The sequence below is a fragment of the Syngnathus leptorhynchus genome, chromosome 6 (genome assembly GCF_054491065.1).
Source record: "Syngnathus leptorhynchus isolate UIUO chromosome 6, UIUO_Slep, whole genome shotgun sequence".
Lineage (NCBI taxonomy): Eukaryota > Metazoa > Chordata > Actinopteri > Syngnathiformes > Syngnathidae > Syngnathus > Syngnathus leptorhynchus.
Window position 1 is genome coordinate 5,927,725 of NC_141200.1, and position 13,737 is coordinate 5,941,461.

General features: G+C 42.1%; 3 protein-coding genes across 5 annotated transcripts; 2 read left to right on the top strand and 1 right to left on the bottom strand.

Moving 5' to 3' along the window:
- Positions 1–58: 58 nt before the first annotated feature.
- cep152 (centrosomal protein 152) lies at positions 59–9,832 on the bottom strand. Of its 3 annotated transcripts, XM_085915294.1 has the most exons (29): positions 9,578–9,832; positions 9,266–9,413; positions 9,013–9,110; positions 7,746–7,846; positions 7,559–7,619; positions 7,180–7,461; positions 6,819–6,963; positions 6,508–6,648; positions 6,218–6,357; positions 5,955–6,155; positions 5,739–5,886; positions 5,573–5,664; positions 5,346–5,500; positions 5,092–5,269; positions 4,915–5,019; positions 4,693–4,823; positions 4,493–4,621; positions 4,280–4,415; positions 3,995–4,174; positions 3,674–3,928; positions 3,446–3,577; positions 2,581–3,147; positions 2,407–2,482; positions 2,153–2,311; positions 1,997–2,081; positions 1,774–1,856; positions 1,542–1,698; positions 1,115–1,218; positions 59–1,049 (listed from the first exon to the last, which is right to left on the bottom strand). In XM_085915294.1, the coding sequence occupies exons 3-29, from the start codon at positions 9,097–9,099 to the stop codon at positions 376–378; spliced, it is 4,704 nt and encodes a 1,567-aa protein (XP_085771420.1). In that variant the 5' UTR covers positions 9,100–9,110; positions 9,266–9,413; positions 9,578–9,832; the 3' UTR covers positions 59–375. The 3 variants fall into 3 exon arrangements, with proteins under 3 accessions (XP_085771420.1, XP_085771419.1, XP_085771421.1); XM_085915293.1 differs by having other exon boundaries at positions 9,266–9,832; XM_085915295.1 differs by lacking the exons at positions 9,013–9,110; positions 9,266–9,413; positions 9,578–9,832 and adding an exon at positions 8,286–8,817.
- Positions 9,773–12,555, top strand: galk2 (galactokinase 2). Its single transcript, XM_085915302.1, has 10 exons — positions 9,773–10,170; positions 10,244–10,332; positions 10,502–10,625; positions 10,712–10,805; positions 10,891–11,037; positions 11,116–11,214; positions 11,294–11,446; positions 11,573–11,783; positions 11,866–12,067; positions 12,206–12,555. Exons 1-10 carry the CDS (start codon positions 10,121–10,123, stop codon positions 12,411–12,413), a joined length of 1,377 nt encoding a protein of 458 aa, XP_085771428.1. The 5' UTR covers positions 9,773–10,120; the 3' UTR covers positions 12,414–12,555.
- A 308-nt stretch (positions 12,556–12,863) lies between these two features.
- nop10 (NOP10 ribonucleoprotein homolog (yeast)) lies at positions 12,864–13,603 on the top strand. Its single transcript, XM_085915306.1, has 2 exons — positions 12,864–13,058; positions 13,239–13,603. The coding sequence occupies exons 1-2, from the start codon at positions 13,005–13,007 to the stop codon at positions 13,377–13,379; spliced, it is 195 nt and encodes a 64-aa protein (XP_085771432.1). The 5' UTR covers positions 12,864–13,004; the 3' UTR covers positions 13,380–13,603.
- Positions 13,604–13,737: the final 134 nt, after the last annotated feature.

Consider the following 13,737-nt stretch of genomic DNA (forward strand, 5'->3'; position numbering starts at 1 on the left):
TTTTATGATTAATTTAGAGATCGTTATTATTTTTTTCATCACAATTTTGAAACCCTTATTACCTTTGTGTAAAACAATTCGTTTGTTTATTAAAAGAAAATATAAACAAGACTTTAAAACAGCATACGTTAACTTGATCTCATATAAAAAAAAAAGTGTACACTAGATTTGAAAACAGCAAAGAGTGGAATTTCTCTTATTGAAAAAAGAGACACCCATAAATATAAGTTGGCGTGCAAATTCTGACCTGTCGAAATATTGAATGAAAATTAAAAAAAAGCTCAATGATATAAACACTTGAGGATGAATACCCACTTCCTGAAAACCTGATTTTGATTTGAAATGTAGAACCTCAACAGCATTGGAGCCATTTTGTCAGTTTGGTTGGTTAAAGGGGCTGTGAAAGCCGCTGTCCTGCTGACATTGTCTCAACTCGGAGAACAGAGGCCCACTCAGCTTTTCTCCCTCTGAGCCCAGTACGGGCTCCCTCTTTGTGTTCAGCTTCCCTTGATGGGCTGAGGTTTGCGTTGGAGTCCAATTCTCTTGGGCGATGTCATTATAAACCGTCAAGTCAGACGTGTCCGGGGTGAGCTGATCAAACTGGCTGAAGTCGGGGGCAGAAACAGAGAACGGCTTCACCGACTCGACTTTCCTCCCTGAGTAAGACACTCGAGGGAGGTGGTGGCTGTCTGAGTCACTGCTGCTCAGGCTCCAATTCGTGCGTTTATCATCCCTGATTGGAAGCTCCTGCGTGACACAGGGTTTGTTTGGCGTGTCCGCATGGATGTCCGGTTGTCCACCCTGCAGGTACGCCTCCCTATTTTTGCTTCTCAAAGGAGCAGAGCAAGAAGAGGTCACTTTGTAGAGTTGCGCATCTGCCGAGTCCTGGTTGTTCACAAGTTTAGTCCGCGCCTGAGTCGTTTTTTGCTCCAAACCCGGCAACTTTTTCCTGTGGGTTCTATTCTCCGTTCTTTTGTCAAGCGGTCCAGATGACGGGTTCTTCAAAAAGTCTGTTTTACTTGCTGGTGTGGGCCCAGTGGTGGACATTACTGTCAACACAAAACAGTCTTAAAATTCAGAGTAAAAACAAAACAATGTATTTTAGAACACTCACTTGGTAAAGCGTGGTTCTTTCCAGATTTATTCTTCACAGGTGTCTCAAGTACTTTAGCCATGGCCGCCAACTTGCTGGCAGCATTCATTATTTTCTTTTCAGCCCTGTGGAAAATATTAAGATCAACGTCAGCATGATTAACTTCAGTGGTGGCAAGTAATTACATCAAAATACTTAAGTTACTAAAATTCAGAGGATTTTTCAGGTGTACTTGAGTATTTTTCTAAGGCGATACTTCCAATTGCTACAATTCAAAACCGATTTCTGTACTTTCTACTCGTTTGCCAAAATGGGATTTTCATTATTCTCAACATTTCAAAGTTTGTCATATTTTTTCTTAAACACAAGGATCAGCACTACTGAAGTGCAAAGTGTTAAGAAAGGCCAGCAAAAAAAAAAAAACCCGATGTCAATCGTGTCTGCTCACCCCGTGGTTTTCCCGTCGTCCTCCAGCAATTCCTGCAGGCAGGTCAGGTAATAGCGTCTCATCTTGCGGGCCGTGTCCTGCCTCTCTCGTAGCACCTCGGTGCGGATCATCTCAGCTGCTCGCTCGCGGCTTTCTTGGAGATAACGTAGCATGTCTCCTGAAGGACCGAAACATGAACATTTTGGAAATAATCCATCCATCTTTCTGTCTCGCATGTGGCAGAATCACCAACCTCTTATTTTTTCAACAGTCGTCAAGTATTGCTGCTTCATTTCTTCCAGGCCCTCTTGAAGAGTTTGTTGATGATTTGAAGGCCTGAAAATGGCAACATCACTCTTTATTTTAGAGAAGGGGGGAAAAAAAACCCTCACATTGGGTATCTAAATATTTGCCATGCTCATAGTGATATACAATTTGTTTTTATATGTTGCGAAAATTTTAGCTACATCACAAACCCAGCATCTTCTTTGCTTCGCTTCACTTCCTCCAGTTGTAGCAGATGCTCCTCATTTGCCTTTTGTAATCTGCGCTCATGTTCATCTACAATAAACAGTAGAGATTAACACAATGAACGGCGGGAAATGTTCAAACCACATTTGGTCAAACGTTACCTTGGAGCTTCTGTATGGTTGTTTTGTGTTCTCGGACGCTGTGCTGGAACTGCCTGCAAGCTTTTGCCAAGTGTTTCTGAAGCTCCTGGTTTTTCTTCTCCAGTTTACTGGCAGTTTCTGCACAATCCTTCCTGCTGCAAGCCTGCCCTCCACTCTGGGCTAAGGACGGGACAGATCACAACATCACGTAAATTCTTGACCGACCAGATATTTCATTTTCAATCCACTCAAAGCGCAACGAGGCTTTTTCCTACTTTGCATTTTGTTGATTTCTCTTTCGTGCTGTTCTTGCGTTTCTCGTAACACACAGCTCAATTGAGCCTCACTTATCTGTGGGAGGGGGAAAAAAAATCCGTCAAGGTAAAGCAGCTCACCCAGATCATGGTTACGTTTCAGGATAGGCATTCCTGATGGAACTATGAACATACTTTCTTCCATTCCTTCTTGGCCTGGCACACAGCTTTGTCAACAATGTCTATGCAGCAAGTTTGAATCACGTGTGTTACGGCGCCCTCTGACACGCGGCCTCTCGCGCTCTCCGTGAAACTCTGCTGCTCAGTCCTGGAAGTGCCGAGAAGCTGCATCTGGACCTCTTCCAGAGCACTTTGAAGCTCCACGAGGAAGTCTTCCCTCATCTGTTGCTTCTGGGCTTGTTCCTTCTCAGCCTGCTGATATCTCCACTCGTCCTCTCTGGTCCTCAGGGTCTGCAGCAGAACTATCTCCTGCTTCTTCTGCTGCTCCTGGAGTTTGCTTTGGTACATTTGCTCACTGCGAGTTTGAACGAGGGAGATCTCTTGCTGTTTGTCTCTTTTCCAGGCTGCTCTGGCTCCGGCAAGTTCAGCCTCCAACAGCGCGGCTTGTTCCCTTCTTAACTGCTCCAGCTGACTCTGGAGAGTCACCACCTTCTCTTGCTCTTTAGTCATACCACATATTTGACCTTGGTCTTGTTGCTGCTTGCGCCACTGCTCCTCTGCTGCCCTCAGAGCCTGCGATACCTGATACATGTCCAACAAGCAGTGGAAGAATTTGTTTTTCTCCATGACTAAAAATACATATTTTAAAGGCTGAAGTGTATGCTGCTACAATACAAAATCTGAGCCAATTAAAAAGGTTAGGAAAGTATAAATAAGTTGTTTTGCAGACTACCAACTTTAATTTAGTAACTATACAATGACAGGTGTTGGCTTTAATATCTCACTATCAATATGAGCTGTTTTCATATAAAAAAAATGAAATACTGTTTGCTTGTAAATAATTCATTTTTCCAGGAATTACCTCAACCATGTGCTTTACCTTTTGTTCCACGTCTTGTTTTTGCAGCTCTTCCCATTTCTCTTTTTCTCTTTGGAGAGAGGCTTGGTATTGCGGCAATGAAGTCAAATCTTCAATCCAGCGGTTATAGGCCCTGGTTACTGCTCCTTCAACCTGTAACAAACACATTGGTGTTTACTCTCAAAAAAAAATAATGCACATGGTCTCATATTCCTGAATTGTTATGACATCCTAATTACAGTATCAAACCTTATTGGCCAAATCGTGGAGATGTTTCTCCTGATTCTCCATCTGGACTTGTTTCCTGGCTTCTTCCACCGCTCGGCGTTGGACTTTGTCAGCTTCCGCTTGTAGCTGCTGTCTCTGGGCACAGAGTTTGAAGTCCAACTCCTTGACGGTCAAAGCGTTTGCTTCCGACTCCTCTGTCTGACAGGTTGCCTCAGAGGTCTCGGGTTGTTTTCCTTGCCTGGCTTCCTCCAGCTTCAAAGTCCAAGTCTTCTCCATCTGCACAGAATCAGAAGCAAACAAAATGATGCCGCTAGTTGCTCCTGCAGAGATGCACAGTCATACCTGATGTCGCGCTTCATCCCAAGCAGCCTTGGCCAAGGCTATATGAGATTTCACCTGCTGCTGGATCTCGGCTTCCTTCTCCTTGGACCAGAGAGCCTTGAGCTGGGCGATGGAGGCCTGATGCTGCACCTCTAGCTCAGTCCTTAGTTTCTCCACATCTGTGCTGCTTTCCCCTTTTTTCTTTTGTGTGGGTGTAGCAAATCAAGAAAGTCTCATCATATATTTTACCACTCAATTTCAAGGGAGCAGCAGATTTTGATCTTGAAGATGTCTGATTGGGTATACCTCATTTTCTTTCCTCGGTGCATCCTCCGTGGCTTTGTTTCTCATGCTTTCCTCCAAGATTTCCTTTTCCTTGCAGACAGATATGTAACACTCTTGCACAGCCAACACCTTATCACTGGCCTCAGACAGCTGAGCGCTGGACAGGAATGAATCCACAATGAGCTGCTTCAATCCAGATAATTCAAAACTTAAAATGTCCCGACGGACACGTACTTTAGGTCTTGGATTTGTTGCTCGTGTTGTGCCGTCAGACGTTCAAGCTGATCGTTGTGTTGCAGCATGAGCTCTGTCCTGACTCGTTCCACCACGTCATCCCTGTGCTGCTGATTAATCCGCTCGGATCTTCATCGAGAGACGGACATGGTTAATGAAAAAGAGTCAAGATTTCATTTGCTCCCTTGTGTCTGTCTTACTGCTTAGCAGCTGCCTGCTTCTCCTGGTGCAACTCCTGAATCATCTCTCTCATCTTGACGCAGAGCTCTGAGTTGGCAGACCGGACCTTTTCCTCACTCTGCTGCAGCTCTGCAATTTTATTTTCCAGCACCTACAATTGAAAGACAACAATAGTAGCAAACCTTCATATTGTCATTTAGTAAACACAACTAGGCCTTTAGCAAGAATGACTGATGACCAACCTCCACTTGATCCTGCAAGCGTTGTTTGTCTTCCTGGAGTTTCACTAACTCATTCTGGTCCTCTGCAGTCAGGTTTGGAGGTTTTACCTGGATGGATTGTCTAACCTGTGGCCAAGCAAGCTGAGGTCAAACTTGGATCATTCATTTCAGTGTCAGATTTTTCATCATAGTGCGTACCGATGAGCTGAGCTCGGCTTCGTCTAATTGGTTCTGCAGCTCGTCCACCCGGGCTCGACTCTGTTGGAGCTCCTCCTGCAGGTGACTGATCTTCTGCCGCTTGCTCTTTAAACTCCCCAAGCAGCGCTGCATTTCCACTTGCAGTTGGCGCAAAGCTTCATCCCGAGGCAGGGCCACGCTGTTCATGCAGAAAGAGTTTCAGAATTATTTGACAGAATATTACATGATGAAAAATGAACTAGTTGGACAAGTACCTGCAGAGAGAACCTTTGGTTTTCTTCAAGCCTAACGCCAAACAGGATTCAGAGAGCTGGTTCTGCGTGTCCCAGTTGGGCTCCAATGCAATAACGCCATGTTTTAAAGCAGATTCATACAGCATGATCTGCTCCTTCAAGTCAGCAAGATCCTCCTACGGGGTAAAAAGAAAATGTTTGAGAAACATAAAGAGATTCTTTTTGAGACACAAAACCGAATAACAAACCTGTAGGACTCTGTTCGTATTGTCACTTAGAACCTTGGCCGTTTGAGCCTGCTGTAGTTTGATTTGGATTTGACTCATTTCCTGCACAGAGCCTGGAGAAGAAATAAAAATTGGAGTAAAGATGGCTAAATAAGAGCTGTCCACTTTTATGACAACTTTGGCTCACTCGTCTGCAAGAGCTTGGCACATTGCTGCTGACTCTTCTCCAGACTCTGAGTGAGAGCATTGACCACTCTGGCTCGCTCGAGTTGCTCTTCTTCCCGTTGCCGCTCCAACTGTTTCACCTGCTCACGGAACTTCTGACTAGTATCCATCTGAAAAGCATCGCCATGACGTTTAAAAGCAATTAGACAAAACATAGGCCAAAAGTAAAAATCCAAACCTGCTCCTCCAGAGCTTGAGAATTAGCATCAAGCTGCTGCTGTAAAACCAAGAGCGCTGCCTCATGCTGCTCCTTGATGACGGCGATGTCTCTGTCATGCTGCTTACGTGATTTGGAAAGCGTGTCCGAACGACACAGCTCCAACATCTGCTGCTTCATGGTGTCAACGGCGGCCTCAGCTACCCGCTGCTTCTTTGTGTTCTGAAATGAAACTTCATATCAATGCTTTCTGACGGGCTACTGTATGAGCTCTTACGATTTACCTCCCGGTCTCGCTCATTCAAGATGTGTATTTGCTGCTCCATCGTCTTGAGTTTGCTTTGCATTTGAAGCTCCCGCTCTTTAGCCTCCCCCAGGAGTTGAGTCGACTCCTTGAGACTTGCGGCAAAGCCATCTTTCTGATCTGTGTGTAAATAAATGAAAAGTGAATTGCAGACAAGTGTCTATACTGTAGGTGTAGATTTTTTTAGTTCGAGTAATATCAGTTTTAAGTTGTTTCTTTCTCTTGGGGGCCCACATCATTTTCAAAGTAAAGACGGAAAAGGAAAAATACCTTTAGCAATTGCCAACTGGTGCTCAAGGTATCTCGTGTTGCGCTTTGAATCCTCAAGCTTTTGCTCCAAGTCCTCAATTTGCCTTTTAAGAGCTACGTTGAATATCTGCAACTGTGTAATCTGCTCTTTCTCAGCAGTTTCTAAAAGATAGCAGAAAAGAATGTCAGTCAGTGAAACGTCAAATGGCTGAAACTTCAAATTGCATCTTTGATTACAAGTACTATGCATATAGCATTAAAAAAAAAATGTGAGAGGGCGAGAAATGTTTCTTTAACCTACGGACATAGTCAGACAACTTTATGAGACTTACGCTGTGTTGAGTCAAGGAATTCTCTTTGTAGTTGATCAAATGGACGCTCTTGATGTGTAGCCTGTGAGCTCAAGATCTGACGTGGAGGAACGTGAGGATTGTAGCTGACCCGGTAATCATCCGCATGTCGCTCCACTGCTCCAGACTTAAGATTTGAAAGAAGAAAACACCGGAAAAGCAATATTTAAATGAAAACATATTTTGTGTAAAGTTAGGTATTTATCTTTTCATTTTATTGCGCTTCAAAGAGGCAAATTGCTTCATCCTGATTTTAATAAATTCTAAAAAGCGGCTAATATTACAAAATTAATTTCTAGTAAGATCGCTTTTTTTTTTTTACACAAGAGAGAATCAGCCTTACCTGAGATTGCACTCTAGGATTATTACAGTCACTAGTTCCGTCTCCATTACAGTTGACAATGTTATTAGCACGAAGGTGTGGCTCATATGGATCATCTGTGGAGAAACCATTGGCCTCTGAAGATCGTTCTGTTCCAATGCTGTTTTGGGTGCAATCTTCCTTGGTGAACTGAGAATCTGAATGTTGGTTCCAGGTATGAGCCAAAGGTTGAGAATGACCATTGCTCTGAACTCCTCCATCTTCATAAGTCAAATCATGATGATTGTAGTCTTCTTCATAGCTCTTTTGAGACATTGAAAGGTTGGTGGTTATTCTTCAATTGAAATGAAAAGACAAAACTGGTGTTAGTATGTAAAAAAATAAAATAACAAAAACATGCCTGCTCATGAGAATTTGGCCTGGGATGATCTGACCGCTGTTGCGTCCATTTGGACTGCGGGCTGTAAAGAGACACCAAAAGCTCTCAACAATCAACTCCACAATCGATGGACTAACAATCGCGTATCTCATCCCAAGTAGGAACAACACTGAGATTCGGCAGAAGCCATTTGAGTCAAGCATGTTACCTGGTTTCAGCATTTCTATTTATTAAGTCCTGCTCTGTGCAAGAGGAGTCTCTGCTGTCCTCCAGCATGTCATCTGGCAGGTTTGCGAGGAGATTGTGGAGCTGCAGGCAAAAAAAAAGAAAACTCAAGGCAGTGAGTCAACATGTCTGTGCCGCAACCAAGGACTATAAACACAGAGAACAAAAAATATGCAGTCAAAAATGCTTAATAGCATGAAGTCTCCATTTGATAGGTATAAAAAAAAACAAAAAAAACTGCAAATTCCGATGTCAAGAAGTAGCACTTCATATTTACAAATGAAATCAAACCCTCCATTTTGGAATGACTACCTCTTAAATGGGCTTCTAATATTTATGTAATGCTTTGTTAAAATATAATAAAACAGTAGTACAATTTTAGTGACAAAAAAATTGTATTGTCTCCACATCAACCAGCTTTGCCCCTTTGTAACTCAGCAACAAGTATATTCTTCGTATGTCAGAAACAGGCTTAACATGCTTGCGTTATTCCAGCGATTCAAATAAAACCTGCTGGACTTACTTCCCATAAGGACCGTTGAATCGTCTGTAAATCCTCCATTGTGTCCTCAACCAAAGGACCCATATTATCCCATTTGCACATTTAGCACAAGAAAATGTATCCACTTCAAGCACCAATCCAATTCATAGCATCCCAACCGATTTCACCAGAGTGTACGTTTCAAAACAAGCAAAGAGTCCATGGCATGTTGTCGACTCCCAGCACAACTCGTGTTTTGCTCCAAAAAAAAACACTCCATTGTTTGAACAAAAGATATAGCAAAGCCAAATGGAGCAGAAACATTCCACTTACTGGCAGGAAACATTTTCCACTTGACTAGTCAATCTATAATACGTAGGATCCATTACTAAAATCGAAAAGTAGATGATTAATAGATTCCCAACGTCCAGTTAGTCTTTCTGTTGCAGTCTTCGGGAACATAATTCTTCATGCTCGCTCTTAAGCGCAACAGGCATTGTGAACAAAACAAGTAATAGTGTGAAAGTAGGTTAAGCACATGGCGTCCAGCTCCATCCAGTGACACACCAGGAAGAAGCCAACAGGGCCAATCGCAACACAAAGCAACATATTGAGGGGATGAGTCATAACAACAACCCTGCATACCAGCTTCACTGTGAAGGTTTTAGGCTAATCCTCAAATAGATCCAAACAAAGACACATATTTGTAGCTCACAATTGTGATATTGGTGAACGGAATGATTATATTAAGAATAATATTGTGTTGTACCTCTTGTTGTCTCGCATAGTCATCTTGGTCGTATTCTTCCTGATCATCCTGGGTTTGGAGAGCAGGAGTATCAAAATCTATAGACATGACGGTTTTTGCTGCACGGGGGAGATATATACATATATATAAAAATACAAGAATATGAATACCTCTGTGTTTATTGTGAGGTTATCAGACGTAAAATAGAGTAGAAGTCGCCTGAAATTGGGATAATGTTGCGCGTAACAGTGTATACAAAAGACAATTTGCTTACCTAAAGACACACCCCGTGGACAGAATTTCACGTGGTTATTCCTCTTTTAAAAATGACGTTAATTGTTGATAAATGCTAGCCACATTGTTGTTTACAGTGCAGCGAGGCGAGCTAACCAGCCTCAACGGAGTCACGTTAGCTTCCTTTGCTATGACAGAAAAGAGAAGTCAAATACAAACGGACCATTTTTAAAAGTATCCGCATATCTTCGTCGGTGGAACGTGATTGTTAATTAACCCGCTGTTAGTTTAGTTTGTTGTCATTTGGCCCAGCACTTTGCTTCGTAAGCTATAAAAGCTAAAAGTGGCTAACCGGATGTTCGCTCGTCCTCGTCCACTTTGAAAAGTCGCGCGTAGTTGCGCGGCGCTCGCGCCAATGAGACCCTGTTTGGAACGTTTCTGATGTGCGTTCACACACATACTGCAACAACCAACATTTACGTCACGTTGAACATCAAATTCCTTGAAAAGAGATCATAATAAAAACAGTCATTTTGATTTTGTCTTCCAAATAAACAATACTGAAGAAACTGATCGTGTCTCTATGGATAACGTGCGTTTTGAATTTTGGGCAATGTAGTCCTATCGTCGACCGCCATTTTTGAAGTATACAGTGACGTCATCGTTAGTACGACAATTCAGTCCTGTCATTGGTCCCGCCTCCTTCATTCGATATCGTTTCCGTATTTGTCAGTCTTACTGTTCCATAGTCAGTTTATGATTTATTTTTTTAACACGTCGGCGCAAAACGCACGGTTAACAACAAATTCCGATTCAGCTGAATCAGCATCCGGTCAGCTGAACAGGACCTTGGGCTCCGTGTAACCCAAAAGAACATCCGTGATTTCATTCAAAAATGGCAACGAATCCTCCCAAATTCAAAGTTTCGGTCGTTGATGATGAAAGGTGAGTATCCACAGCTACATAGAGGCTAAGGAATTAAGGAAATGATTGAGCTGTTTGCTTTCTTTATATTTAGGCTGCAAAACTTGAAAAATACTTTTGAAAGACAGTATGGAGGATCACCTCTCTTCTATGCATGTGCACCTGGAAGAGTCAATCTCATAGGTAACTAACTTCAATGCAGAATGTAATGGACTCTATTGATGATATCATTAAAAAAACACTGTATAACATTGGATTAAAAAATATTCAATATGCTTTGATCCCAGTATGTCTTTGTTTTATGGTTGCCATTAAATTCTACTTGTTGCCCTCTTTTTTTTTTATGTTACAGGAGAGCACATTGATTACTGCGGCTTCTCTGTGCTTCCGATGGCTATTGAACAGAATATTCTTGCCGCCGTCTCACTAAATAACTCCGGGACAATCCAACTATCTAATATTAATCCTCTCTACAGGTAGGACTTTAAACCAGGGTAGTGTGCATGACCATCATAGACGGATGGGATAATAAATATGAAATATGTCTGTTTTTATTCTGCAGCAATATCACGGTGTCCACCTCAGAGGAAATTGTTATTGACGAAAATAACCCAAAGTGGTATTATTATTTCCTGTGTGGAGTTAAAGGCATTCAGGTATGATGTATGAACCTTGATCAGACCGTGCAATATAAACAAAAGGTCCAAATTTCATAAATTAAACCTCTTGTGTTCACAATAGGAGAAGTTTGGGATCTCACGTTTACAGGGAATGTCATGTGTCATTGACGGAAACGTTCCTCCAAGCTCCGGCCTGTCAAGTTCTAGTGCTCTGGTTTGTTGTGCTGGACTCATAACAATGGAGGCAAATCAGAAGTCCCTCTCCAAAGTAATCCAAAATCGAACCATTCCAAAATACTATAATAGCCAGCGGACGTGCTTAACAAACATCATCTTTGTATTTCAGGTAGATCTTGCGGAGACATGTACCAAATGTGAGAGCTACATTGGCACTGAGGGAGGAGGCATGGACCAGTCCATCTCAATCCTGGCAGAGAAAGATACTGTATGTAAAAGGTCTTCACTCTTATGAATAAATATAGCAGTAGTATATTGACTTTTTTGTGTGATATACCCTCCAACAGGCAAAACTAATTGAATTTGGACCTTTAAGGACCACTGATGTCCCGCTCCCTGACAGTGCTGTGTTTGTAATCTCCAACTCATGTGTGGAGATGAATAAAGCGGCATCTTCTCATTACAACAGCCGTGTGGTGGATTGTCGGATTGCGACAAAGGTATGATGTCAAGGGGGGGGTCAAATTTTTTAAGAATCTGAAAAACTTCTCGGATGTGTGGAAAGCCAACAAAAGGGATGCATGTAGTGTTTACAGACATATTTGCTTGTGTTATTGTGAGCACAGTTGCTAGCCCATGCCAAAGGATTGGACCACAAAGACTTTTTGAAGCTGGCCCAGGTGCCGACAGAGATGAATGCATCTCTGGAGGAGATGCTGGCACTGGTGGAGGAAGTTCTACATCCTGAACCGTACAGCCGAGACGAAATCTGTAAAATTTTGGGTATCACCTCCGAGCAGTTCTCCACAGAGTTGCTCAGTGCTAATACTCAACACGGTGAGCAAATGAACAGCAGAAAAAATGCAACAAAGACAAGCATAAATTTGATTTCTTACTTTTTTTTTTTTGTCACTCATAGTAACTCATTTCAAGCTATACCAGCGAGCCAAGCATGTATACGGCGAAGCAGCACGTGTGCTACGCTTCAAGAACGTATGCGACTGTGCACCTAGCGATTCTATCCAGTTACTGGGTGACTTGATGAACCAAAGCCACACGAGCTGCAGAGATCTTTATGAGTGCAGCTGCCCTAAACTGGACCAATTGGTGGACATTTGCCTGTGAGTGTAAAGTCTGACCCAATCTCAAAAATACAATAGAGGTCTTGAGTATGTATTTTCTATAGATGGGATGATGAAGCCATCAGCACATATCAGAAAAATGTCCTCACAAGATTTTTTTTTTCCCCATATTGACAGGAAAGCAGGTGCTGTAGGCTCCCGTCTGACAGGAGCAGGTTGGGGCGGCTGCGCTGTGTCCATGGTTCACAGGGACAAAGTCCAGTCTTTCTTGCAAGCAGTAAAGGAAGCTTACTACCTCCCTGATCCACGAAGAGCAGCAATGGAAAAGCAAAGTTTGTTTGTATCAAAGCCTGGAGGAGGAGCTGCAATTTATTTTGAGAAGTGATGTGTCTTGTTATATACAGTATTCACTTGAACAAAAAAAAAGCAGGATAAGAATAAGGTAGCAAAAATCTGAATTTATTCATGCAAATGAAGACCAATTTTTTAGACCAATTTTTTTTTGCAATAAATGTTGTTTGTTGCTATCTTTGTCTTCTGGTCAGTATTTGACATACTTTAGGTGACAACCTCTGGGAACAAGACTTTCGTTAGACTTTCCATTATTTGTTCCAAATACAAGACAATTGAGCTGTATTTTAAATTTAGTGTTTATTTTTATATGAAAATCAAATAACCCTCGTTTATTTTTCGATTAGAAAATAATTTGCATTTGAACAGTATATTAACCAGTATAAAGCATCACTGTACAAGAATAAATGTTTTTCAGTGATCATTCCCCGTTGAAACGAAATTCGATTCTAAAAAAAAACTCCCTTTCCCAGAATGCTTAGCGCCGTCGGGCTTCAAACCGGAAATCCGCTCTTGTTTTCAATCTGCTCGAAAAACGTGGTACAATTCGCAGTGTGCGGACTATTATAACGGCATTTTGCTGTTGTCCCTGGTATTTGTTACTAGTCCTTTGAAGACTGGCGACATGTTCTTGCAATTTTACCTCGACGATAATGGGGACAGAGTCTACACTTTGAAGGTATGTTGTTTTTCGTCATATTATTAGCAGCTAGCATTACCCAGTCAAATCTCTTTGGAGCCTGTTGTTAGTTGAACCGCTCAACTCCTCTCAGACCAGTTTCAGGTCAATTTATCAATATGAAATGGGCTGTTTCTTAAAATTGTAATTAACTGACATTGTTTTGTTCCCGATTGACAGAAAGTGGCACCCACTGGCCAGCCTACCTCCTCGGCCCACCCAGCCCGCTTCTCCCCAGACGACAAGTTCTCTCGACACCGGGTGATCCTGAAAAAACGCTTCGGACTTCTGCTCACCCAACAGCCTCGACCTGTTCTGTAAACGAGATCACTCGCAGATATGGAGGGATATCTGGAATGCATAGAAGAGAAGGAAACTTTAAATCCTCAACACGCCAGGACTTGTCGCAAATTCTACTCCTGGAAGTGTGCTGTGTGATGTTCACATTGCATTGTCTCTTTGCAAGAATTCCTTTTTTAATTTTTTTTTTAAATATATCTTATTTTGTGTTTAATGTGTCCAATAAACACCCAGTGATGAGAACAGTTGTTGTGGCCGTTCATGTCGAATTTTTAGAATGAAAACTAACACTGCAGTTACAGATGGATAAACACAGTACTTGATTGTATTCCATCTTAGTATCACATTGATGAATATACATTTCGTATGATTTTTTTTT

Bases quoted from the DNA above. Each gene is read 5' to 3' on its own strand.
- cep152 (XM_085915294.1), bottom strand. From the start codon at position 9,099: ATGTCTATAGATTTTGATACTCCTGCTCTCCAAACCCAGGATGATCAG. The intron at 7,620-7,745 runs GTAACATGCTTG...GTCTCTTTACAG, and splicing joins AATAGAAATGCTGAAACCAG to CCCGCAGTCCAAATGGACGC. The intron at 2,483-2,580 runs GTATGTTCATAG...CCCCTCCCACAG, and splicing joins CCAAGAAGGAATGGAAGAAA to ATAAGTGAGGCTCAATTGAG.
- galk2 (XM_085915302.1), top strand. From the start codon at position 10,121: ATGGCAACGAATCCTCCCAAATTCAAAGTTTCGGTCGTTGATGATGAA. The intron at 10,171-10,243 runs GTGAGTATCCAC...CTTTATATTTAG, and splicing joins TCGGTCGTTGATGATGAAAG to GCTGCAAAACTTGAAAAATA. The intron at 11,784-11,865 runs GTGAGCAAATGA...TGTCACTCATAG, and splicing joins CAGTGCTAATACTCAACACG to TAACTCATTTCAAGCTATAC.
- nop10 (XM_085915306.1), top strand. From the start codon at position 13,005: ATGTTCTTGCAATTTTACCTCGACGATAATGGGGACAGAGTCTACACT. The intron at 13,059-13,238 runs GTATGTTGTTTT...CCCGATTGACAG, and splicing joins ACAGAGTCTACACTTTGAAG to AAAGTGGCACCCACTGGCCA.